At 33.7% G+C, this 27,555-nt stretch overlaps 1 protein-coding gene across 4 annotated transcripts in view; it reads right to left on the bottom strand.

Moving 5' to 3' along the window:
* Window positions 1–1,996: 1,996 nt before the first annotated feature.
* KCNT2 (potassium sodium-activated channel subfamily T member 2) overlaps window positions 1,997–27,555 on the bottom strand; it is a 351,736-nt gene continuing 326,177 nt past the window's right edge. For all 4 annotated transcript variants that reach the window (XM_059146350.1, XM_059146351.1, XM_059146352.1 and 1 more), the window contains 2 exons: window positions 12,180–12,264; window positions 1,997–4,565 (listed from right to left, as the gene is read on the bottom strand). In XM_059146350.1, the coding sequence (XP_059002333.1) occupies window positions 4,454–4,565; window positions 12,180–12,264 (197 nt within the window). In that variant the 3' untranslated portion in view covers window positions 1,997–4,453. The remainder of the gene's footprint in view (window positions 4,566–12,179; window positions 12,265–27,555) is intronic.

Here is a 27,555-nt window from a genome sequence, read left to right as displayed (position 1 = left end):
TTCCTTTCAGGGTTGTATTTAATTTTCAAACACAACGCTATCTAGCCTGGTATCACATGAGATGAAACGTATTTTGTAGACAGTAAAAACAGGGAAAATATGAATCTGTGTAGAACTATAGATTTCTTCAAAATGAGACTAAATTATAGTACAGTTCGTTAAAGATCTCTGCTGTATTTATACTTAGGAAGACAGATCATTATTTTGTTTCTATTGAAACATTTTTAGCTATAAAATAATTCTATTGTGTAGTAAGATAGAACACAGACTTTAATTATAAGCTGAATAACTATATTTTTAGGACCACTGGTATATTACATTGATCCACAATAATTAATGCTGACATGTCCCTCCAAATAAAATAGCCTGGAAAGCAATCTTACTAAAAACAACAACAACAACAACAACAACAACAACAAGAAAAAACAGAGAAGAGCAAAATGAAATAAAATGGTCTACTACTTCACAGGATGAAGTCTTAATTAAAAAAAAAAACATTTTATTTATTTATTAGAGAGAGAGAGAGCATGAGCGGGGAGAGGGACAGAGGGAGGGAGAAGCAGACTCCCCACTGAGCAGGGAGCCCCCCTGGGGGCTTGAACCCACCTGCAGCTCCATCCCTGGTCCCTGGGATCATGATCTGAGCCCAAGGCAGATGCTTAACTGCCTGAGCCCCCCAGGCACCCCAAGCATGGTCAGTCTTAAAAGTTTCGCAGCAGATGCTACTTAATTTGTTGAATTTTCCCCAAATCTGTCCTTATATGTTGCAGTCCTTGAAATTTGATATCATCATTATTGCAGACTTAATCAAATTGAAGAACGGCTGATTTGTACATCGTGTCTCAGCCAGGATTCAATCTAGAGAAAGAAACCACACAGTGATTCAGACAGACAAAGCTTAATGTAGAGAATTATTATCTGTAGCAGAGCTTTGGAGCAAGGACAGATGGATCAGTAATAAGTAAAGAGAACTTGAAAACAATATGGCAACAGCAGCATAAGGAGCGTGAGTCGTCATCAGAGTTGAGGCAGAGTGCCCCACAAAGAGACCCCATGACTGACATCAAGACTATCAGAGGTGGCACAGCTGTGGCTCACAGAATTGCAGAAGTCACTGTGGTACTTGCATTGGTAGAACTTGCTGGAAATTTCAGGAGAGTCGCTCATGGGGAATGTCTCACTGGAGGCACTCAAGGAAAGCAGCATCTGAGGGGCTGCTGAGGGTGGCTTCTGGCCCCTGGGGAGGTGGACTGGAGAAGGGCAGGCGCATCGGAAGTCTGGGCTGGAAGCTGCACCCGCTGCAGGAGTCAGTCCCTTGCACGGAGAGAGCAGGTTACTTCCAGGATTTTTCATCCATGCTCCTGGGTATTTCCCAATATGCAGAGCAGGCTACATGGGAGGCAACAAAAATCCCCAGGGATCTCTCCACCATGCTGCTCTGAAAGGCCCGGTTTCCTGGTCTGTCTTCCTTCTTTGCACTTTTCAGTCTTCTGATGCTTACTTGATAAATAATATCTAGAGTTTGTATCTCTATTTAGCAGGAGGAATAGGCTTCATCTTCCTGGAGCCCAAAGTCTATCTATGCATTTAAATTTTGTTTTCCCTCTAACCAGTGCTTTTGTGGTCTTTAAATTAGTGTATTGGGACAGTATTCTCTGGTCCATAAAAAAATATTTCTCTTCGAGCACCTACATTCATTCTTTTCCACCTTCCTTTTCTTTTCTGCTTTTCCCTCCCTTCTCTTAGTTCACTTCTCTACCTCTATCCTCCCTGACCCTTCCTTCCTCCCTCCTTTTTTCCTACCACATAGTTATTCAGAAACTATTATATTAAGAAGTGATTCAGCGGGTTTTTTTATGATTATCTTTTCCAATGAGATGGCCTTCAGGTTTTTATGTTGGTGTTTCTTCACGTTTGTATTGCTTTATATAGAAGGGACAAAAGGAGTTTTGTAGTTTCAGAACATAATTGAAGTTTTGGCAAAAAGCACCAAGGGTTTTCACCATCAGAAATAATTTTTATTATTTATTTTAAGCGATTCAATGTAACTGGTAGCAAAATGGTACATAGACAATAAACAGAACCGATTCCCATAAGATTACAAGGACTATTACTGACTTTATGTTTTATTTTTTTGTGTGCAAGTTAAGTATTTTAAAAAGGCAACAGTTTGTTAAAAGGCTTTTAGAAGCATTTTTTATGCTTTAAATAACAGAAAACTAATAAACTATGAATATTATAGTAAGCTGTTATGAATTGTGTCAATTATTAAATTTGGGCTAATGTTCTTCATCAAAAATAATTCTTGTAAAATTTATGAAATAAAACTTTTAGTTTTGTAGGAAATATAGTCATGTCCTAGCTTAGAGTCCTAATCTTGACAATGGTCAAAATGCAAAAGTACTAAACTTGAGATCTCGTGAGGAAATAGAATATTCATAAACTCTTACATTTATTCCTAAAAATAACAGTAATGGAGTAATGAAATGGCAACTCAAAGAAATATCACATTTGATTACTGATGTGCAAATATAAAATAAGTTAATAAACCCGTTATTGTTATCTATTACATAAATTAGATCAATTCTGCCTTTAGTTTGAATAATTTACAGGTGAATATATAAGTTTGTCCAGTATATTTCACATGTCTACAACGTACATGCATGAATATGCATACAATCTTTGTTTTAAGGTCTGCTCCCAATTTTAAGTAACTTATTATAAATTCTCTACTTCCCTGTCTGATTAAAGAAAGTTAAAGATAGGCTCTCCCTGTTTTAGAGGAAATTCTTGGTGTTTTTGTTATTTTAAAATGAGAATAATGGAAAATACTAAAAAACAACAATAACAAATAGGCATTTCATTCTCTCCAAGCCAAATTATACAATGGCTATCAGCTATAATTTCACATGTTAGGATTTACATTTTCATTTCTATAGAATTATTTGGGGGAGTTTTAGGCTTTCTTTCCTTTTTTTTTTTTTTTTAATTCTTCCACTTCCACTATCTTTCCAACTTATCTGCTTCTTTGTGAGGAGAAGGGAGAAAATGTCCCTTTCTAGTCTTACATGTCCAATTTTTTGTGAAATGAAAATTCAATGTCAAGGCCAGAACTTTTTGAAGATACAAAATTAGAGGAAAAATATCTTTTTAAATTTACCGATGTCTCTCTCATGGGAATACCTTAACAGATTCCAACCACCCGGTAAACTGTGCTCTTGTGCTTCTCAATCTGTTTCTGAAGGGGAATAAACCAATAAGATAATACCAAGGATCAATTTATACTTAATTTATAACTATAAAATTCTTCATGATTTATATTACATTTCAATGGCAAAAACTACCTATCTTCACTACATGTTTTTTTTTTTTTCTCACAGTGTTAAAACCTATGTCCTACAGACGATTTTTCAAAATTAAATCAAATTTTTTAACATACCATTGTTTCGTGTATGAGTATTTCAATACAAAAGCATAGAGGACTTTAAATGTTTTGAAATGTCCTTTTATTCCATAAAAGGTATAATTTTGCCTGTTTGAATTTTAAAGTACCTTTCTAATGAAATATGCTATATAAATGATAAAAATGTTAAAGCTCAAGAGCCTAATGAAAACCAATACTGCATATTTCAGTTAATGTTTCAATTCTTGGCTTCAACTGAAGTCAACATATGTGTTTTCAGTATTTTTTCAGTTAGGCATTCTTTTAGGAGAATAATAAATATTTGATTTTTAACACTTTTCTTGGCATACAATGTGTGTCAGACATTAAGTAAGCAAAAAGTTCAGATACTTATTTTTTGTTTGTTTTGGTTTCCTCAATGTTATAAAACATGCTGTGAATACCTCAAATTCTAAAATGAGTATGATACCATATGAAAAGGCAACAAAAAAGGTTAAAATGATTTAAAGATTTATACTCTAAAGCAAACTGATTCTTACACAAAAGTCAGCCATACAAGTTTGTTGGTTAATCTTTGTGTAGATGCTAGACATTTATGATGAACTCAATTTTATAAAATGCAAGTTTAAAGAATATAATATGACTTTAATTTTTAAGAGGCGCCACAAAGTTCTATGACCATTGTGATGCACCAAATACAGTTGGAGTTTTTTGTCTACTTTCATAAACCCTTAACACTTTTAAAAATTACCTTCATATAGTTTGGATTGTTGTCAAACAAATAACCGATTTAAATTTTTTGTTTTAATTTAGGTTTTTAAAATCATTCCACTGATGTCTTTCAAATATCAATAGGAGTACCAATAAGCAATACTTCAACTTTCAAAATAATCTATACTTCTAAGAGAATAGATTGCTTTTAATATGAGAGAACTGAATATATTCTGATCGAGTTTCTTTCCTGTCAGCAGCACTCATTCTTCCCCTAAGAGTTAGAGTTGTTGCAAGCAAGATTCTTGTAGGGAAAAAAGGTCTCTTATTTTCCTTTTATCAAAGCTGAGTTTCCTCCCGAGAGTCTTGACCCATGGCATTGCAGATGCTGTTTTTTCGACTGGGTTCACTGTTTGGAAGGTATGCCAGTGGATCTGGTCGGATTAAGTATCTAGGAAAAGAAAACAAAGCAAATAACTGTAATAGTAAATAAAGGCAAAACTAAGTCACACTTACACTTTAGCCTGCTGCCTCAAATATATTTAGCTTTTAGGTCGTTTAAACTGTGTCTATGCATAGCACCTGTAGAAGGACTCACTTCTTGGCTGGCCTATACAATTTAGCAGAACTTGTATTGTTTCTATACCTAAGCAGATTATGACAATGTATGCTGATGAATCAAGAATTATTAATTTTTGGGGTGCCTGGGTGGCTCAGTGGGTTAAGCCGCTGCCTTCGGCTCAGGTCATGATCTCAGGGTCCTGGGATTGAGTCCCGCATCGGGCTCTCTGCTCAGCATCTCTCTGCCTGCCTCTCCATCTACTTGTGATTTCTCTCTGTCAAATAAATAAATAAAATCTTGAAAAAAAAAGAATTATTAATTTTTAATTGTGGTCCATTTTACCACCTTTGTCTTATGTTTTATTTGTTTGTTTGATTTGATTTAACATCCCTTTCCTTTGGCTATTTTTCTAACAAAGAGACAAATCTTAGCCATGATCCTTCTATTACTTACCTGCTCTTAGCCTTTTGATCTAAATTATTTATTTACTTGTTAATAATTTATTTGATCTAAATAATGTCTATAGTCCTTTTAATTTATATATTTCAGGATTCTAAAAAAGTAGTTGTTTGATACATGCTCTGAAAAATATTATGTGGAGATAAACTTTTAATTACCTGGAAATTAGTCTGAAATTCAGGTTTTGCTACAGTGAGCAACTATAGAAAACAATAAAAAATAATTCTTAATTCATTCTATTGGTAAACGGGAAAATGTTCATCTGCCAAACTCGTATATTTCAATAACGTTAGAATTTGTTTCAAGAGAGATTTTTACTTCAGACTCTCATTTGACGTGGGCTTCCAGTTCCTAAGTCCCTCTGGAATACTACGTTGGGAACTGGGAAGGTAAAAAGTCACAAAGCTTAACTCCTGTCCTGCACAAGATTAGTAGAATTTAATTTATAAAGCAGACATAAACAAGAAAAATAAATTCCAAACATCACTGAAAGAGGAAAAAAAAGCAACAGTGAGAATTAGGGAATGCTTAATTGAGAAGGTTGAGTTGAGCTTCTCTAGGCCTGCTCCTGAACGCTTTTAGAAAATGAATTTGACTTTGGGAGAATGGCTAAACCAGGAAATAGTGGAAGGTAAATTCAGGAAGAAAAGAAGAAAACAGCTAACAAAGGACTTTAAGTTTCGGGATAAAGTAGTTTCGATCTCTGTTCCAAAGGCAGTGGAAAGCCACTGACAGTTTACAGAAAAAAAAAAAAAGGAAAGTAAATATGCGCCATGCAGCATTTGAACAAAGTCTTGTTTCAGATGTAAATGAAACTAGGAATTCATAGTTTTATAATAATTTGGGAGATCCAAAAAATGAGCAGAAAACCCAATTTAAAGGGAGAACTCTAATGAAGACTACATTTTTCTTCTTAAAAACCACAGGAAAAATATTCATAAGATATGTTCCTTAATGAAAATGAGAAAAGGCAATTTAAAGCACTACAGTCTATTTTCTCCAATCAAATAAAAGTTGGAATTAATATCCTTGAATCCATTAATTGGCTACTGTTGCCTATGCATATTGCTTTATGATTTTTTAAATATCACCAGCATTGTAGATAGATGAAGAAAACTAACAGCTTTTTTATTTGATAAATTGAACTTTTTCTAATTTGTAAATTAAACATATATAACATGTTACTTCGATACATTTATATATTTTAATATTATTGCCATTGAAGCAATATTCATCATTTTATAATGTTATAGTGTGTTGCTACTAACTATATTCATTACACTGTGCTTTAGATCTCTATCTTTATTTCTTGGTATAAGCTTGGACCCTTAAACACCATCAATCTTAATCCTCCACCTCTCATCCCAAGGTAACCACCTGTTTTTTTGTTTTTTTTTTTTTTTTAATGCCACCTTTTTTTTTTATGGGTTTGACTTTCTTTTTGGATTCCACATATAAGCGCTATCACTTAGTACTTTTCTTTCTCTGACACCTCACTTCGCATAATGTGTTCAAGGTCCATCTATGTTGTTGCAAATGGCAGAATATCTTCCTTATTCATGGTTGAATAATATCCACTATGTATAATAATACCACATGTTTCTTACTCATTCATCCATTGATGGGCATTTGTGTTGTTTCTGTATCTGTTATTGTGAATAATGCTGCAACATACATGAGTGCACATAAGTCTCAACAAAATCTTGTTTTCATTTCCTTTGAATAATATACCCAGAACTGGAATTGCTGGATCATATGGTAGATCTATTTTCAGTTTTTTGAGGAACTTACATATTGTTTTCCATAGTGGTTGGACTAATTTAAATTCCCACCAACAGTGTACATAGGGTTCTGTTTTTACAACACTCTCACCAACACATGTTTATCTCTTGTCTTGTTGATGACAGCCATCCCAACAGGTGTGAGGTGATAGATCACTGTCATTTTTATTTGCATTTCCCTGACGATCAATAATGCTGAGCATCTTTCCATAGCACGATCAATAATGCTGAGCATCTTTCCATAGCACTGGGCATTTTCGTGTCTTCTGGAAACTAGTTTCTGCCCATTTTAAAATTTGATTGTTTGCTTCTTTGTTAATAAGTTCTGTTAATTCCTTATATATTTTGGATATCAACCACTTACTTAAGATATGGTTTGCAAAACTTTCCTCCCATTCTGTAAGCTGTTATTTCATTTTGTTGATTGTTCCTTTTGTTGTGCAGAGGCTTTTGAGTTTGATGTAGTTCCATTTGTTGATTTTTACTTAGTCTGTGTTTTTGGCATTATGACCAAAATATCATTGCCACGACCAGTATCAGTGAGTTTCTTTGCTGTTTTCTTCTAGAAGTTTTATGATATAAGGTCTTATATTTAAGTCTTGGATCCATTTTGAGGGTTTTATTTTTTTAGCGGTATGAGAAAGGAATCTAATTTCATTGTTCTGTATATGCTTCTCCAGTTTCCCCAGCATCAATTTTTGAAGAGACTTTCCTTCCCCCATTGGGTGTTCCTAGCTTCTTCTGTCAAATATTAGTTGACCACACATACTAGGTTTTAATTCTGGGCTCTCTATTCTATTCCATTGATCTATGTGTCTATTTTTGTGCCGTACCATACTGTTTTTACTATGGCTTTGTAGTATGGTTTGAAAAGGTGATACCTTTGGCTTTGTTCATTTTTTCTCAGGACTGCTTTGGCTAGTCAAGATTCTTTGCAGTTCCACATGAATTCTAGTCTTGTTTCTTCTAATTCTGTGAAGATTACTTTGAGATTTTTTTTTTTTTTTTTTTAAGATTTTATTCATCCATCAGAGAGAGAGGCGGGGAGAGAGCGAGCACAGGCAGACAGAATGGCAGGCAGAGGCAGAGGGAGAAGCAGGCTCCCCGCCGAGCAAGGAGCCCGATGTGGGACTCGATCCCAGGACGCTGGGATCATGACCTGAGCTGAAGGCAGCTGCTTAACCAACTGAGCCACCCAGGCGTCCCATTACTTTGAGATTTTGACAGGCATTTTGTTGAAGCTGTATATGCCTTTGGGTAGCATGGCCATTTTATCAATATTTATCCTTCTACTCCAGGAACACAGGAAATCTTTCCATTTCTTTGTGTCTTGTTTGATTTCTTTCAGCAAAGTTTTGTAGTTTTCATGCACAGATCTTTCACTCCTTTGTTTAAATTTTTTCCTAAATATTTTATTGTTTTGGATGCTGTTGTGAATAGGATGGTTTTATTTCTTTTTTTGATGCTGCATCATTTGTGTAAAGGAATGCCACTGATTTCTGTAAGTTGATTTTGTAACCTGCCACATTACTGAAATCATTATGGTAAACATATTTTTAATTGACTCTTTGGAGTTTTCTTTATATAAGATCATGTCTTCAGCAAATGGTGACAATTTTACTTCTTCTTTCTGATTTGGATACTTTTTATTTCTTTGTCATATCTAAATACTCTAGGTAGGACTTCTAGTACTATATGGAACAGGAAAATTGAGGGTACCTGATCTTGTACCTACTTTTTTTCATTTATTATAATGTTAACAATGAATTTATTGTATATGGATTTTATTATATTGAGGTATGTTCCTTATTTTTAAATTAGTTATTTTAAAAAATTAATTAAATTAATTAATCGTTTGTGAGGTGCATTATAAATTGTCTTCACACTGATTTGGGGTTAAAGTTATTTCTGCTGAGGTGTTTTCCTAAGAAGTCTTTGAAACATACTTACCTTTCTCCCCTAAAATAATTCTATTTTTTTTTAGCTTTGTTCATCTGGAAGATGAAAAATCAGTATTTCCTACATAACTAGCTTCTCTTCAAAGCTCCAGTACTATATATTTCTATATGCTTTCTAGACATTTCCATGTAGCACATTGAGTGATGTATCTAAACTCTAGCTCATCATCTTTTTTTTTTTTTTGATGTTCATATCAGATTTATTCATAGTAGGAAACTCATCATTTTTTTTCCCCACAGCCAACAATTCCTCTTTTTCTTCCCAGAAAACTGCCTTCCTATTCTGACTTGCTTCAGTGAACCAGCATTTATTTATATATTTGGCCATCACATAGAACTAAATTTCTTTTTTATTTCTTAAAATTTTGTTAGTTAATATACAGTGTAATATTGATTTCTGGAGGAGACTTCATTGATTCATCACTTACATACAACACCCAGTGCTCAACACAGCCGTGCCCTCTTTAATGCCTATCACCTATCTAGCCCATCTCCCCCACACCTCTCTCCATCAACCCTCAGTTTGTTCTCTCTCATTAAAAGTCACTAATGGCTTCTTTCCCTCTCTCCTTTTTTTCTTTCCTCCCCTTCCCATACGTTCATCTGTTTTCCTTCTTAAATTCCACATGAGTGAGATCATATGATATTTGTCTTTCTCTGGCTGACTTATCTCATTTAGCATAATACACTCTAGCTCCATCCACATCGTTGCAAATGGCAAGATTTCATTTTTTTTGAAGGCTGAATAATATTCCATTTCACACACACACACACACACACACACACACACACACACCCCACATCTTCTTTATCCATTCATTTGGGCTTTCTCCACAGTTTGGGTATTGTTGATAATACTGTTAAAAACATTGGGATGCAGGTACTGCTTCAAATCTGTATTTATTTTTTTATACTTTGGGTAAATATCTAGTAGTGCAATTGTTGGAGCCTAGGGTAGTTCTACTTTTAACTTTTTGAGGAACCTCCATACTGTTCTCCAGAGTGGCTGCACCAGTTAACATTTCCTTCAACAGTGCAAGAGTTTTCCCTTTCTCCACCTCCTTGCCAACACCTGTCGTTGCTTGTGTTGTTAATTTTAGCCATCTGATTTTTGAGCATCTTTTTGTGTATCTGTTAGCTATCTGGATGTCTTTTTTGGAAAAGCATTTATTCATGTTTTCTGCTCATTTCTTAACTGGAGTATTTTTTTTGGGGGGGTGTAAGTTCTTTACAGATTTTGGAACCCTTTATCAGATATGCTATTTGCAAATATCTTCCCCCATTGTCACCTTTTAGTTTTGTGGATTGTTTCCTTTGCCGTACAGAAGATTTTTACACTGATGAAGTCCAATAGTTCATTTTTGCTTTTGTTTCCCTTGCTTCCAGTGATGTGTCTCATAAGTTGCTATGGGCTGAGGTAAAAAATGTTGCTGCCTGTGTTCTTTCCCTAGGATTTTGATGGTTTCCTGTCTCACATTTCATCCATTTTGATTTATTTTTATGTATGGTATAAGAAAGTGGTCCAGTTTCATTCTTCTGCATGTTGCTGTCCAGTTTTCCTAACCATTTATTAAAGAGACTGCCTTTTTTTCCATTGGATATTCTTTCCTCCTTAGTCAAAGCTTAGTTGACTATACAGTTGTGGGTCCATTTCTGGGTTCTCTATAGTATTGGAATCATAAAGCCATATTACACTTCTTCTTTTCCAATTCCCACACCAATGACAGGTCTTACTCTTTGCCTTTATAAGTGTATATACACAGAAACCTCCTCTACAATCCATTATCTTCATGCTATGAGAGATTCTTATCTTTCGCACACTTGCCTAACAGCAATTTGACTAGTTTCCCTATTTTCATTTCTGTTTCAGTCTTAATCCATCCTGTTAATCAATTCAACTGTTTCTTGCAAAGCTCTTTCAAATACATATATCCTTTCCATTCCAGCCAAAATATCCCACAAAATATATAAAGGCAGCCTTCTAATCTGTGGCATATTACTAGCTTTAGCTTCATACCACTTGCATAGATCTATCTTATGCTCTGTATCACAGAATATTCTCAGTCCTACCAGTCTCTGACTTTATTACTGATTTTCCTGATTACAGATACAAACACATCCTGTTGACCTCACACCCACCAAGGCTTTTGGATCTTTGGTGTTTGTATTATATCAGTAGTGCAATCTGGAATTAGCTACCTTAGCTCAGCAGCTCTTGATCCTGCTCAGCCTCAGGACGATGGACCTCAAGGGCAAATCTGTATTAGATATTTCTCCCTTAGGCTTACACCATTAACTATCAAAATACCTTTTCTAAAATCTTGCTACTTTCTTGTTCATATATCTAAGTACTTCCCATTGCCTATAATGGGAAGTTTAAACCTATTTTTTTTAAAACCTATTTTTAAACTCAGTTTAAACCTATTTTGTTACCTAAAGTACCCCCAGAGTCAGGTTCAATATACATCTTCAATATTATGTTTAGTGGACAACCGAGATGTTAGTAATACAAAGCTTTTTTACTAGGATCAAACTGGACTCTCTAGTGTTAACAAAAGAAGCACATTATGCAGTTCCTTGCTCTGGAACGTCCTGTGCTTTCCACCTACACAAATCTTATTCACCTTTCAAAGTCTGGTTCAAATCCTCATATCCTGTAACTCACAATAATGTCTTCCTCTTTGAAATCAGAAAAACACAGTTTCACTCAGTTGGTGTTTAATTCATTAGTAATAAAGTGATATTATATATTGCTATCAAATTTTTATGTTTAAATTGTAGTTTGTTAATTAAAGTGTAAGACTTGGGAATCAGAAAAAATGTCTTATCTCTGTATCGCACTTTTAAGGAAACACTAGTGCAATTGTACATGCATGGCACAGAGTTTTTGATTACTCAGGTTACTACATAGACATTTTCCTAGTAAGTGTTCTGACTTATTTTACTTAGAGCTTTTGGGAACTCTCAGGTATTTAAAACTAGATAATGTGGAGAATTTCAGGTTTTCCTCTGAGCTGTTCTCTTATTATTCTGCATATTTTGTTTTATTTCTCCAAATATGTATGAACTCAGAAGTACAGAATTCCCGCTGCTACTTCCTTCTTTTATACCTCTACAATTCTACAATGCTTTTTATAATATTATACATAGAAATACATAAAATGAATTTGTTTATTGAACATAGAAATTAGACTGGCAGTTTCTAAGCATTTATGACACAAGAGGTAGAAACAAAAATATAGAAATAAATAAATTACTAGTTTCCTAAAAATAAATAGCTTCTGTGAAATAGGAGATCAACTTACACAACATCGTTCAGCTCTAGTCTGGTATCTGGAGACGGGTTAATCAGGATGTAGGAGAGGGTACTTTGATGATCATTCATTTCATCTAGAAGATAAATAAATGCCAAGTTTGTTATACTACTTACAGAAAATTACAGGAATTACTGTAGAGCATCTAATCTTCAAACCATATAGCTGTCCATGAGAACTTGCCATAGTTTTGCCCACAGCATGATTGTGTACATAACTTTGACTATTTTCAAATGACTGTCATTGGAAATATCTGACAGGTACTCATTTTTTGTTCCAACAGATGATAAAAATAAAGTATCTAACTCTGTTCAGAAAAACTACAGTTATATTATACCCTTTAAGCTATTACACTGAAAAAGTATTTCTATTAAAGAACTATCTAGACAAGATGTTCATTAATTTATTATGCCTTCTCAATTATAAAAAATAATTGTGCTTAAAGATGGCCATCCCAGATATGAATATGCATACGGGAAATGCTGTGAAAAATCATCTGATGACATTCTGTTTAAAAAACACAACAGAAATGTATCTAAAAAGCTTGAAGGCTCTAAATATGTTTTGCATTGTTACAGGATATATCTGATATAGGTTATGCTAATGCTTTTGCAAAATACAAAGAATCCTGTAGAACAGAATTAACTGTAAGTTTCAAGGGAGGTGTATTACTAAATTTTTTGTTGTTCCTCTAAAACAATATGTATTTTTAAAATAAAAGGCTTTGTCTTTTTAATTTTTTCAATTCACTCTGAAGACATTGTCACTCTTCAAGTTTGGAGAGCTAACTTGGTATTATATAGGACGCTGAAAAATAAAACAGCTTTGAAATCTCAGCTTTTTAGCTGTCAAAGTTCAAATCCTGATAAGATGTATATATAAAACCATGTGGACATGTACTTCAATAAACATTAATCCTCTCAAGGGTGACATTTTTAGGCTGTGAAGGTACTGTTTAAAATCCTGCTCTAGAGCCACACATAGTATCCTTCTATCCACTTCAGTTACAGATAAGCTTGGTTTCTAAAACAAGGTACTAAATTTTGCAGCTTGATCCAAAGTCTAAAAATATATTTCATACCGATGGAGATACATAGTACTCAAATGCATAAAGTTAAAATAAAAGTCTTTTTTAGGCCAACATAGTTGACTGATAATTTCCTGCACTGGAAAATAGATATCATTTTTGCTAAATAATGTCTACCACTGTGTACCTCTAACTAGAAACTTACCACTTGAATGTGTAAAATTTAATAATATTTTCAGTGATGATAGTTTAAGTTGTCATGTAGATGTGTCCAATTTTTAAAGTCTATACATGAAAATCCTTAACTTACAAGGAAGATAAACTGCAGTATAATCAAACTTACCATAAGTTTGCAAGTAAAACTATTATAATCATAAAATCATCAAATTTATATTCCAAAAAAAGGAACATATTTGGTTGCATATCTCTAGGGCGGACACAAGGAATAGTATCCTGGCAGATGGATAAGTGTTGTTGGACCATATAGAGAATGCCTGGTGAAATCTGAATTTCAGATAAAAACTAATAAATTTTGGTATAAATATGTCCCAAATACTGTTTGTGGCATTCTTATACTAAAACATTCATATGTTGTTTATCTGATATTCAAATTTAACTGAGAATCCTGTATTTTCACTTGTATCCTGTATTTTAAACCTGTCCATTATACTTGGGGGTAAATGGCTAACTCAAACAGTTGGAGCTCAGAATTCTAATGAATATAATATGATGACCTTACTTTAAATAAGGTAAAATTCCGACTCAAAACATATTATACGAGCAGGCGATGACCAAGATTCCTTTTCTAGATAAAAAGGAATTTTGATTTATCTCTACTTTTTGAGAAACTTTCCCCTAATGAGAATATCCACAAGGGCCATACAAAGGAACAGATCGATAGTACATTCTAGAGACTTAAGCAGGCTACCCAAAATAAAACAGGTCTAGTAGAGAATCTCCACCTCATTTGGGTATGTATAACTCAACTTCTTATATAAACAGTGGCATTATTGAAATTTCTCATATAAACAGTGAACAATGTTAAACAATGGCATTAGAGAAAACAATTTTAACAAATAACTTTTCAGTCAATATCAATACCCAACCCTTCTCCTTGATTATTAACACAATGTTGCACTCATTTGCCTTCTGGCATGAAGTCATGGTTTGCCGGTTACAGGTGTAAAAACTGTGGAAATAACAGAACTTTATAGCAGTAGTCATAACTATTGTGTTGATAATTTTTTTTCTGCTCAAGTAATCTGTTTTATTTATCATTCTGAAGATTTTCATCTTTCCATGCACTCCAGAAATTGAAGGAAATGTTAATGTGCTCAATTCAGTAATCCCATATGATATATATCAAGACATGGGTTACACAATCAGAATTCATCACACTCCTGGTTTCTTCCTCACTCCCCCGCCCCCACCCCCTCACTGACTTCTCCTCAGTGTTAGGTTAAAAGAAATTAAAATAAATGGCTGAGTTCAAAGTTATTCTCTCTTTGTCTTTCATGTCTGCCTTGCTGTCGAGTTAATTCTGGTCTGTTTTGTTGGAAAGTTCAGCAGTTTATTCTTCTCTTTGTGACTCTGTGATTAAGAATTAGGAAGCAAGGTTTTAAAAATCTACTGTGGTTGTGGTCACATATCAAAACGATATTCCATGACCTAGTTTTACCACTGCCAGGTCTGGTATTACTGTCTCTACTGGCCATTCCTTATATTTATTTGTTATTTCTGAATTCTGGAAGGGCAACTGTGGTAGGTTTCCTGCCATAATCATAATCATCACCACCATCATCATCATTGGTGGTGACAAAGTCCCAGTAAATGAAATAAGGCTCTTTATTACCAAAACTACAACATATTTAGTGAATAAAATAAAATTGCCCTGGAATATTTGGTTCAGAATCAGAACCAGAATCAATATTTTATTTCCTATCAGGAAAATATGTGCTAAGAAATCTGTTGTGAGCATATTCAATGTGTTCCTGACAATTAATTTCTGACCCTGGCAAAATAAAAATCATTGTATCATTATATATTTATATTGTTTTGCTGAAATTACTTCCTCATTGATATAATTATCTTAAATGAAGCTATTCTTATGAAAAATTAAAATAAGTATACCAGAATATTGAAAATGTTAAAAGACATTGTCAAATTAAAAAAAAATTGTCAAATTAAAAAAATTTCTAGTACTATTTACCAATAAATTTATTTTGCTGTATTAATTAGCATATGCAATTATTCAATCAAAATCTACATAGAGCAAATATTCTGCTTAGAATATTTCATGTCAGTAGATCCCATTAAGAAAGGAAAAAGATTTATCCTTTTTATCCTCCTACTGTTCTTACAAAATAGTTCCTGTTGACAAATTTTAAGAGTATTTTCACATAAGGAGAATAAATTTTATCAGAAAGAAATTTAAATTTTACATACATTGATGTAGGTTTCACTAAATATTTCCAAAAACATAACCATTATGTGTTATGTAATTAAAGAGACGATTAAATAATACAAAGATATCAATAAGAGACTCAGTTAAGAATGCAGATTCTGAAACCAGAGCGCCTGCATTAAAATCCAGCTTTTCCAATTACTCATGCTAAGGCCTTAGGCAAATTACTTAATTTCTTTTAAGCTCTTGTGCTTAGTTTTAATTTCTTGTGCTGTAAAATGGGGGAAACAGTAGTGCTATCTTATAGGTTATTGTTCAAATTAAATTATAAATGAATAATAAAAATAATTTAAAAGTAACAATATAAGCATACAGTTCTTAGAATCGGTACCTGATTTATATCAAGTGCTGTATAAAGGTTTCTCATTACTATTGTAGTGGCAAAATCCATCCATAACTTGTAAAGAATAACCATCTAGGTATGGAAATATGAAGGTGTTAGCATGCAAAGACAGGAAAGAAAAGTGTTCAAAGAGAACAGCAATGGGAAGCTCAGTTAAAATTGCAGAAAACAGGCCCGGATGGACTAAAGTGACAAAGAAGGAGATTAACTGTGGACAATGTTGAAAGTCAAACTAGGACCAGATCCTTTAGCACTTTATAGACCTTGATCAGAAGCTCAAATTTTATTCTAAAAGCAATGGGAAGCCATGAGAGGGTTACGAGGGTGGGAGACTGAGTGGTATGATCTAATTTCCTATGAATATATCACCTCACGTGGCTGCTCTATGGGAAATGGACATTAGGGCTCAAACCTGGGCTCAAGAAGAGTAGATGAACAGTATAGAGACCCAGGTGAAAGATGATGGGGGCTTGGGAGCAATGGAAATGGAGGATACTTGGAAGGAGAGAAGAACAGATAGCTAGAGAACCTGAGAGAGTGAAGGTGGAGAGAGACAGGGAGGAAGGAAGGGAGGAATGAGGGAGGGAGGAAAGGAGACACTGAGATTGTTTTAGAAGGGAGATTCAGCAGCATGTATGGATGAATGAGTGCAACAGCAGATACAGCAGCATATATGCTGATGAGAAAAGCAAATAATGATGAAGAAATTGATGTTGTACTAGACTGATGGTATATTTTTCTTCAGTCACTGCAAGAAATACCTTATTGAGGAAAATAAATACTCGCAGTTGCACAGTGCTTACTTCTACGTAGTCCAATAATCCAAATAATCAGTAATAGCAAAGCCCACCCATGATTTAATTTTCCCTCTTCTGAACTTCTAAGCATGTTACGTGTTATCCAGCTGTAAAACTAGCTAGTTTTGGGGCGCCTGGGTGGCTCAGTGGGTTAATTCTCTGCCTTCCGCTGGGGTCATGATGCATGACCTGCTCAGCAGGGGGCCTGCTTCCTCCTCTCTGCCTGTGTCTCTGCCTACTTGTGATCTCTGTCTGTCAAATAAATAAATAAAATCTTAAAAAAAAAAAAGTAGCTAGTTTTATAGTGCTGACCTAATTTGCTCACGTTTCAGTTTAGTACCAAGCTATGCTTATGAGTACAGCTATTTTGTAAATTTACAGAACTTACCAGTCTATTTGGGGTGTTGGGGGAAGTGGTTAGAGGTAAAGGTAAAAGAATCATTCTATTTAAAATAATTCTTATTACCTTCTAATAATTTAAAACTATTTTATGATACACAAGATAAAAATCAGGACTCTTTTAACCTCACTTCATATAAACCATTAAGAAATCAAGATTATAATTAGAACAATCTAGAATTGTTTAAAATTAATGGAACAAATGGTGAGTGCTCTGAATTGTGTAATACTGATAATACACAGACCTGTATCCCTGAAGCAAATAACACATTATATGTTAATAAAAAAATTAGTGAAACAAGTAGCATGATATAAAGTCAAGCTTCAGAAACTGTTCAGTTTCAACTCTGCCAAGAATTACTCCAAACTAGCTTCATACACAAAACTAGCTCTTTTAGGCCCAATTTCCCTTTTAAAATACAGTATTCAATATTTCCTAACCTTTTAAAATCCATTACCTTTATAAATATTAAAAAACCAAACCAACTTGCAATTTTCTAATGTGATAGAGAATTCAAAATTGAAGATATTATGTATTTTTATGCTTTTACTATTAACCTCTTTGTTTCTTTAAATTTTTGTTGGGTTTATAGACAATGCAGAGTTGAGTCTTGCCTCTTTTAATTTAATTATGATGATTTCTTTTCATTGAAATGCTTAATCCCTTTATATTTAAAGCAAATATCAGTAAAGTTGGGTTTAAATCTACCTCTTGCTAGTTGTTTTATTTGCCCCATATGGTTTTTTGTTCCTCTCTTCTACCCTCTCTACTTGTTAGATTAATTGAGATTTTAAAAATTTCTTTTTATAATTATTCTTATTTATTTGCATCATTGGTTATTAAATGCATCACTTTGATTTAATTATTTTGTAGTTTCTCTTGGTCATTATTTGGCAAATGTTTTCCTGTAAAGGGCCAGGTAGTAAATATTTCAGGCTTTGGGGCCATATGATCTGTTGCATTTATTAAATTTATTTTTACACTGTAAAGTGAAAGTGGCCATAGATAGAACAAATAAGCAAGGATGGTTGCTTTTTTTTTTTTTTCACCTCCCCTTCCAATGTATTTAATTTACATTTTTTTTTAATATAATTTTTTATTTTTTATAAACATGTATTTTTATCCCCAGTGGTACAGGTCTGTGAATCACCAGGTTTACACACTTCACAGCACTCACCAAAGCACATACCCTCCCCAATGTCCATAATACCACCCCCTTCTCCCAAACCCCCTCCCCCCAGCAACCCTCAGTTTGTTTTGTGAGATTAAGAGTCACTTATGGTTTGTCTCCCTCCCAATCCCATCTTCCTTCGTTTATTCTTCTCGTACCCACTTAAGCCCCCATGTTGCAACACCACTTCCTCATATCAGGGAGATCATATGATAGTTGTCTTTCTCCGCCTGACTTATTTCGCTAAGCATGATACGCTCTAGTTCCATCCATGTTGTCGCAAATGGCAAGATTTCATTTCTTTTGATGGCTGCATAGTATTCCATTGTGTATATATACCACATCTTCTTGATCCATTCATCTGTTGATGGACATCTAGGTTCTTTCCATAGTTTGGCTATTGTGGACATTGCTGCTATAAACATTCGAGTACACGTGCCCCTTTGGATCACTACGTTTGGATCTTTAGGGTAAATACCCAATAGTGCAATTGCTGGGTCATAGGGCAGTTCTATTTTCAACATTTTGAGGAACCTCCATGCTGTTTTCCAGAGAGGTTGCACCAGCTTGCATTCCCACCAACAGTGTAGGAGGGTTCCCCTTTCTCCGCATCCTCGCCAGCATCTGTCATTTCCTGACTTGTTGATTTTAGCCATTCTGACTGGTGTGAGGTGATATCGCATTGTGGTTTTGATTTGTATTTCCCTGATGCCGAGTGATATGGAGCACTTTTTCATGTGTCTGTTGGCCATCTGGATGTCTTCTTTGCAGAAATGTCTGTTCATGTCCTCTGCCCATTTCTTGATTGGATTATTTGTTCTTTGGGTGTTGAGTTTGCTAAGCTCTTTATAGATTCTGGACACTAGTCCTTTATCTGATATGTCGTTTGCAAATATCTTCTCCCATTCTGTCAGTTGTCTTTTGATTTTGTTCACTGTTTCCTTTGCTGTGCAAAAGTTTTTGATCTTGATGAGATCCCAATAGTTCATTTTTGCCCTTGCTTCCCTTTGGCGTTGTTCCTAGGAAGATGTTGCTGCGGCTGAGGTCGAAGAGGTTGCTGCCTGTGTTCTCCTCAAGGATTTTGATGGATTCCTTTCGCACATTGAGGTCCTTCATCCATTTTGAGTCTATTTTCGTGTGTGGTGTAAGGAAATGGTCCAATTTCATTTTTCTGCATGTGGCTGTCCAATTTTCCCAGCACCATTTATTGAAGAGGCTGTCTTTTTTCCATTGGACATTCTTTCCTGCTTTGTCGAAGATTAGTTGACCATAGAGTTGAGAGTCTATTTCTGGGCTCTCTATTCTGTTCCATTGATCTATGGGTCTGTTTTTGTGCCAGTACCATGCTGTCTTGATGATGACAGCTTTGTAATAGAGCTTGAAGTCCGGAATTGTGATGCCATCAACGTTGGCTTTCTTTTTCAATATCCCTTTAGCTATTCGAGGTCTTTTCTGGTTCCATATAAATTTTAGAATTATTTGTTCCATTTCTTTGAAAAAGATGGATGGTACTTTGATAGGAATTGCATTAAATGTGTAGATTGCTTTAGGTAGCATAGACATTTTCACAATATTTATTCTTCCAATCCAGGAGCATGGAACATTTTTCCATTTCTTTGTGTCTTCCTCAATTTCTTTCATGAGTACTTTATAGTTTTCTGAGTATAGATTCTGTGTCTCTTTGGTTAGGTTTATTCCTAGGTATCTTATGGTTTTGGGTGCAATTGTAAATGGGATTGACTCCTTAATTTCCCTTTCTTCTGTCTTGCTGTTGGTGTAGAGAAATGCAACTGATTTCTGTGCATTCATTTTATATCCTGACACTTTACTGAATTCCTGTATAAGTTTTTTTTTTTTTAAAGCAAAAACACATGTGCTATACTTTGTTATCCTTGCTCTACGGTTTACAATATACAGCTTGAACTTCTCAGTGGCTACACTTAAATAACTGCCACTTCATGTGTAGTGTAACAAGCTTGCTACATTAGATCTTGATTACTCCATTCCTATTATTTGAGTTATTGTCATATATTTTTGCTTCTATATATTCTATAAATTCTATAAATCTTAAAATGTTTGTTATAAGCAAATTAATTATCTTTAGCAAAAAAATAATTATTTTTAGTAAAATAATTAATTGTAATTAATTATTTTTAGCAAAAAATTATCTTTAAATAAATGCATAAATTAGAAACATAAATTTGATATTTTCTCAAAATTTACATTTCTTTTTATCTTTTTAAAAAGGTTTTTGCTTTGTTTTGTTTTTTAATAATCTCTAACATCCAACATAGGGCCGGAACCCAGGACCCCAAGAGTCACATGTTCTTCTCACTGAGCCAGCCCGTTGCCCCAACCATTTCTTTTTCGATCTAAATTTCTGCGGGGCATGAAATTTCTTCTGTCTTAAGAACTTCCTTTAATATTTTTTTCATAGTGCAGATCTGTTGTTGACAACTTCTCGCACCTTTTGTTTGTCTAAAACAGTCTTTATTTGCTTTTATTTTTAAAATATATTTTTATTGAGTATAAAGTTTTAGGTAAACTATTTTTTTCAGTACTCCAAAGATGTTCCTTTATTGTGTTTTGGTTTGCAAAGTTTCTGTCAAAAAGTCTGCTGTCATCCTTGCACAGCTACTCCTCAAACAATGCAGAATTAGTGCTGCCAACTTCCTGTGCAGTAGAAAATCTGCTTATAACAGATGATTCCCCCAAACTTGACTACCGATAGCCTACTATTGACTAAGGGCCTTACAAATAAATAGTCACTTAACATATATTTGTATATGTATTATACTGTTCTCTTACAATAAAGTAAGCTAGAGAACAAATGTTTTAAGGAAAATCATGAGAAAATACATTTAGATTACTGTATGTGTATTTATTGAAAACAATCCACATATAAGTGGACCTGCACAGTTCAATTTGTGTTGTTTAAGAGTCAAGCGTATTTGTTTTTCATTCATAAAGTGACCTTTTCCTCTGGCTCCTTTTGAAGTCTTTCAGCAATTTTGTATACTGTCTTGGCATTATTTCATTTGTTACATGGCTTGAGTTTCACTGGGCTTCTAAGATCTTGAGTAGAGTTCCCATCAAATTTGGAAAAATTATGGTCATTATTTCTTCAAATATCCATTCACTTCTTTCCTTTTGGGACACCAATTACATGACTACTTTATACTGTCCCATCAGTAAGTAACACTATCTTTTCAAGTGTTTTTTTACCCTCTCTCTCTTCTGCATTTTGGATAGTCTATTGCTATGGCTTTATGATCACTGATATTTTCTTCTGCAGTAGTTATCCTGATGTTGATGTCATCCAGCATACATTTCATTTTGAAACTGCATCATAAATTCTGTCCTCTACAAAGTTCAGTATGGTCTCTTTTATATCTTTAGTTTCTCTCCTTATCATCCTTCCATGTTCCTCAATATCTTGGACATATAAACCATACTGTAATAACTACTTTAATCTTCACATTTTTCTGGACCTGTTTCTTTAATAGATTTTTCTACTGGGAAAGCTCATATATATGTATGTATAATATTTTATTTTGGGTCCACCTCCTTGCCTTCTAGCCTGTATAAGGCTTAATTCATTTGATTCTTTTTCCTCAAGTAATAAAGTTATATGCTTTCTTTTGTCCAGAGTCTGTCTGCATACTATTGATCTATATTTTTTTAGTTATTTAAATTGAAAAGATAAATAGTCATCATAACTGGAAGTTTCTTTTTGTTATTTTAATACAATTAGGAAGCCATTCTCTGCTCTCTCAAAAACTATTGAGTAAGAAGTTCATTCAACCAATAAACTTTTTTTCTCAATGGTAAAAATTATTTCATTTTATTCAAATTGGCCACATTTTCTTACACACATGCTAAAACACATTTGAACTTCTAGTCATAATGATAAAATATATGTATATTTGAATGCAATTGACTGTGGTATTAAATTATGTAAAAATATTGATATCATTGAAAAATCAATGTTCTGGGAAGGACATGTTACAAATCCATGAAACAAAACTATATAGTCTTAATTTAGGGATATATGAAAAATTCATTGCCCAAATAGTTCTATTTATCAGAAATCATTATCAGCTAAACAACTGCCCCCTTTGAAAGCTTCATTACTTTATCTATTGAGAAAACCACTGAGTTTGTTTTTTTCTATTAATATTCTATATACAGAATGAGATGAACATAAAACAAGCACATCTATGTATCCTTCTGTTTCTGACTGCCATCTCATGTGAATCAGTTCTGGAAATACAGAGTAACATAAAATCATCCATATTCTGGGAATCTACACTGGGAGCATTTTGACTTTGCATGTCAATATTGTTATACTTATTTTTATTGGAAAAAGGTAAACAAAACATTTCAAAAATAATAAAAATTTAATATTGATTTTTTTGAAGTACTAAATTGTTGATGAAGTTGCTACAGTGACCTCAGATATTCATATTATTCCTCCTAAGTACTAAAACTTGCAAAACATTCTAGAAGAAATATCTAGCTATGGTACCTTTTCCCTCTTTGGTAATTTGTTTTAGAAAAATTGTCAATAATATTGTATTAGACAAGGTACCTGATTTATTGACTAAGATTTGGGGGAAATTTTTTTAAAACATAAAAATGATAATTGGTTTATAAAAATATGAGATGTTGATGACTGTTACTAGTACTACTACTACTACTACTACTACTATTGCTATGGCTACTACTACTTATACCACTACCTTATCTATCATAACTTTGGGTTGGAATAATAATCCTTTTGGTTAATTTTGCTTATTTCTTTCCATAAGAAAGAGAATGAAAGAATTAAGTCTCCTTATTGTCTAAAAACAAAACAAAACAAAACAAAAACAAAAACAAAAACATAAAATAAACTAGTACTCGTTTAATTTGTCCATTATTTCAGGCATTTATAAATCTACTTCAGAAAGAAACTAAGACCTTCTAATAGATGTAATGAAAGTCAGTGGATAACTACTAGTTACTTCTTTGTCACTTAAAAGGATTTTATTTTTTTTTCTATCTTCGCATTTCATCTTCTAGTAACAGTATGAAGCTTACAATCCATGTCAAAATTGGTTAACACCCATAGGAGCAGTCATACTGGGAAGACTTACTTGCCACTTTATACTTAATAGTGTGTGCCATTCTGGGAACTAATCATTAAGAATCTGTCAAAAGTTAGAAAGAATAATTTTTTGTGAATGTGAGAGCTATTATAAACAGATTGCTGAAGAATAGTGCCAGCTATGAACATAAAGATAAGTATAATTATTCATATTTGCAGATAGCTTACAGATTAAAAAGTTGGTTTTTTTAACATACATTTTATTATTTTATACCACACCCCTTTAGGAAGACTTTATTATCCTTATTTGATGGTTAAAGAACGTGAATTTCAGGGTGATAGTGACTTTACCAAAAACACATGGCCAGTTTGTATACAATGCCATGAATTTTGAGAGGAAGTTTTAGAAATTATATTGAAGAAATTTCTCCCAAAAATTCAATGGGAAGAAAGCAGAATTTGGAGATTTTCACTTTAGCTATTTTACCAAAATATAGAGGTCCTCAAATTCCATCTTTCAAATCTTTGGGCAAGATGTGTTGTAGAATTGAATTTTTAGATTTAGAAAATAATATTGGCCACATCATGTATATTATGCAATATCACATGAAAGGTTACTTACCTTCCTGTCAAAACACCTACAAGTTTACTGCATTTAAAACATGAGTATTTCCTCATTTCCAATTATCTAAGCAAAAGGTTCCAACTAGGGTCTTTTTCTTGTATTTCAACTTCTTCATTAATGGCTCAAACTTAAAAAACATGCTCATTTCTCTCTGATCTTCAAAACAAACATTTTCTCTTCCCTCTCTGCTTTCCCATCAGTTAGCTTCATGTTCTCACCTCTCCTTCACAATGAAACTTCTTAAAAAGTATCTACTATGCTAGACAGATAATTGTCTCTCAGTAGGGAAATTCTTCTCGTCTTCTTTAATGTTAGATTTGGGCCACCAAAAATAAGACATATTCCTTGCCAATGGGACATAACAGAAATGGTGAGTACAGTTACTTGACAGTATGTTTTAACTGAAGAGATCTTTCCTTCTCTGATATCTCCCTCCTTCCTATTTGATGCAATGTGGACAAAATAATTGGAGTTCCCATATCTATCTTGTACTGTGACATGACTTCAGCAATAGAAGCAATAAATGGTAAAGCAATGAGATAGAACATTAAATTTCCAATACCTTGGGGTTTCTAATATATTTAAATCCACTATATTCAAATCCTTACCTCACATCCTTCCTCAAGCTACTCAAATTTGGCTTGCACACATACCATGTAACTGATACTACTTTCACCAAGGTCCATCCATAACCTATCACTATACTCAATAACACTCTTTGATGTTATCAATCATTATCTCAGTCCAATACTTTCCAACATTTTTTTTCAAATCATAGTACACATAAGAAATGATATTTGTACTCACAGTGGGGTAACAGACAAAACTGCTTATGGCTGGAAGTAACCAGCCTGAGGAGTGCCTCTGACCACCCCAGGCCCCACATGGCCTTCTGAAAGCATAAAGGATCAATGTCATGATAAAACATGTAACCAATTAATAGCATACTATCATATTTTGGGCATTTCAGTTCTAGACATTTCAGTCTCTTGTTTTTAAGAAAGATTTCTTCCCTTAATATTCTTGAAATGTTTTCCAAAGTACTCTTATAGTCCTCACCAGGGGTTATTTCAACTACTCCTATGATTTTAATTAAAATCCACATGCTTTATCAGCATGTAGAGTCTCAAGTCTATATAACATCTAATTTCTTTTTCTTGAGAACCAGACAGCAGATATTCATCTTCTTTCACAGCATCACCTAGTTAGGAGTGAGTTAAATTTATTATATTTACCCCAACATATTTGTCTTATTTTTCTAAGCTCAGAGAATGTCACCACCATACGCTTAGTTCCTCAAACAAAAACCCTCAAAAGTCATCTTTTAACTCTTCCCTTTCCTTCTCCTTGATGTCTCATATCCAAGAGTTCAAAAGTAATCTATTCATTCTTTTGGAGCACGTCATCCCTAACTCAGAAAAAAGAAGATTATGACTTACGGTTAAATCAATCATCATGCATTTTTTAAAATGTATGTAAAAACATTTTTCAACTATAAATCACTATAAAATATTGATGATATGTACAAAGAACATGAGGTATAGTGGGTACATAAAGAGACACAGAGTCAAAAGTATTAAGTTAGAGTACTGACTTAACTATCTAGTAGGCTAGGAAATCATTTATATTTGAGACCCTGTTTTCTCACCTGTAAGCACTCCATTTGTTCACGCATTCAAAGTGCAGTTACTGGGTTCCTATGTGTCAGGAAATGTGTAATATGTTGGGGATACAAAGATGAAAAGATGAGTAAGACATTCCCTTTCTCTCAAGGAAGGAAAGCAAACATGCAAAATAAATTGTTTGAAAGCATGCATCCTCAGTGGAGGCAAAATTGCCCTGAGGGTGCAAAATTTGTTTGGTTTGGTTTGGTTTGGTTTGGTTGAGGTAGGAAAAGGAAAAAAAAAAAACTACTCCTTTTATGTGTAAAGCACAGATGTACATACAGTAGTACTTAAATCAGTATATGGAAAATTGGTGATATCAACTGAATGCCAGTTCTGGGCTCAGCACATTATTCTTCATTATCCCATTTGTCCCTCACAAGAGACTTATAAGACAGACATTATTATTCCATTTCACAGTGATAAAAAGAGGCTTAGAGAGGTTAAATAATTCAGTGAGTCTACTGGCTGATATTAGAAATATAAGTTCCACAAGGCAGAGGTCCTATGTGAATAGGCCATTATTCTATTCCCAGTGTGGGCCAATAATATCTGTTGCATGGATGAATTATTGTGAGTTAGGAACACTTGGAGAAGTCCAGAAGCTCATGATGTGTTAGATCCCAATCCTGTTTTCATAATCCTTACGTTATTAAAGGTGGCTAGTGCATGGCCTTAGAATGGATTGATGGGCCTAGGGATGAATAGATGATTAGAATGGGACAGTGAGAGGAAGAAAGATGAAAAGAGAGAGAAAAAAGAAGGTGGGCGATACCCATTCTTCCTTTCTGTAAGAGTTAGTGTGAGAATTCAATTAACAAATTTATAAATAATTTAAAAAAACACACACAACACAGAGAATAACTAAATGCAAGGTACCTGATAGAAGTTTCATTAGCAAAAACATAATATGTGCCCTGATGATTCTCCCATGTATCCAGTTCATGCATTTTTGTGTCTCTTAGAGTCAAACTGTTATCTTTCACACTGCTTACAGGACCAGCCTTGAGTTACAATGTTCATGAAACACAGCTGGAACTTGGATGAACAATCATTTACTAGAACTTTCCAAAAAAGAAAGAGTAGCTGAATAATAACTAACAAAAGTACACACAAATAAAGGACTATAGTTCTATAAGAAATACAATCATACTGTCATCACATTAGCAAAGAGCTATTGTTTTTAAAAGGAACATCTAATTTTCTTTGAATTTACTCTTTGTGTAAGACCGTGTGTGATTATATTAAAATTACTGGTAATAGATGAGTCTGTATCACATTTAAGTAAGTCATAAGGAATTATTTCAATTACATATGGAATCCTGACTCCAACACATTTCAACTGTATGTCCTTGAACAAGGTCTTTAAGCTCTAAGCTTCAAATTCTTAGGGTAAAGTAGGACACCTATCCACTCAGGATTATGAAGAGTAATGAGAAAAATACACATAAAGAACCTAGCATAGTTCTTGAAGGTTGTTAACTTCTTTTAAACTCTCTAATTCAATAATTAAATTTCTCTCTATATACATTGTTTCAAGTTGAGACTTTAGTAATAAAGATGAGATGGGACAAATATAGAATGCATTCCATTTTTTCCCTAACCTGCAAGATATTTATATTATCTTATTTTCTGGTTTACTCAAGTTACATATATAAAACAAACCTACTTTGTTTATCATTTGGCTTTACTCTAAGTTGACTAAATTTCTTTTTTAAATAAAATTCATAGAGTAGTAATCAATATATTTTAAAATTATCCTTGCATTATTTATTTAAGCTATGCTT

This window comes from Mustela lutreola, chromosome 14 (genome assembly GCF_030435805.1).
Source record: "Mustela lutreola isolate mMusLut2 chromosome 14, mMusLut2.pri, whole genome shotgun sequence".
NCBI lineage: Eukaryota > Metazoa > Chordata > Mammalia > Carnivora > Mustelidae > Mustela > Mustela lutreola.
The sequence above is the reverse complement of the archived record's forward strand: the minus strand, read 5'-3'. Positions and strand labels throughout refer to the sequence as shown.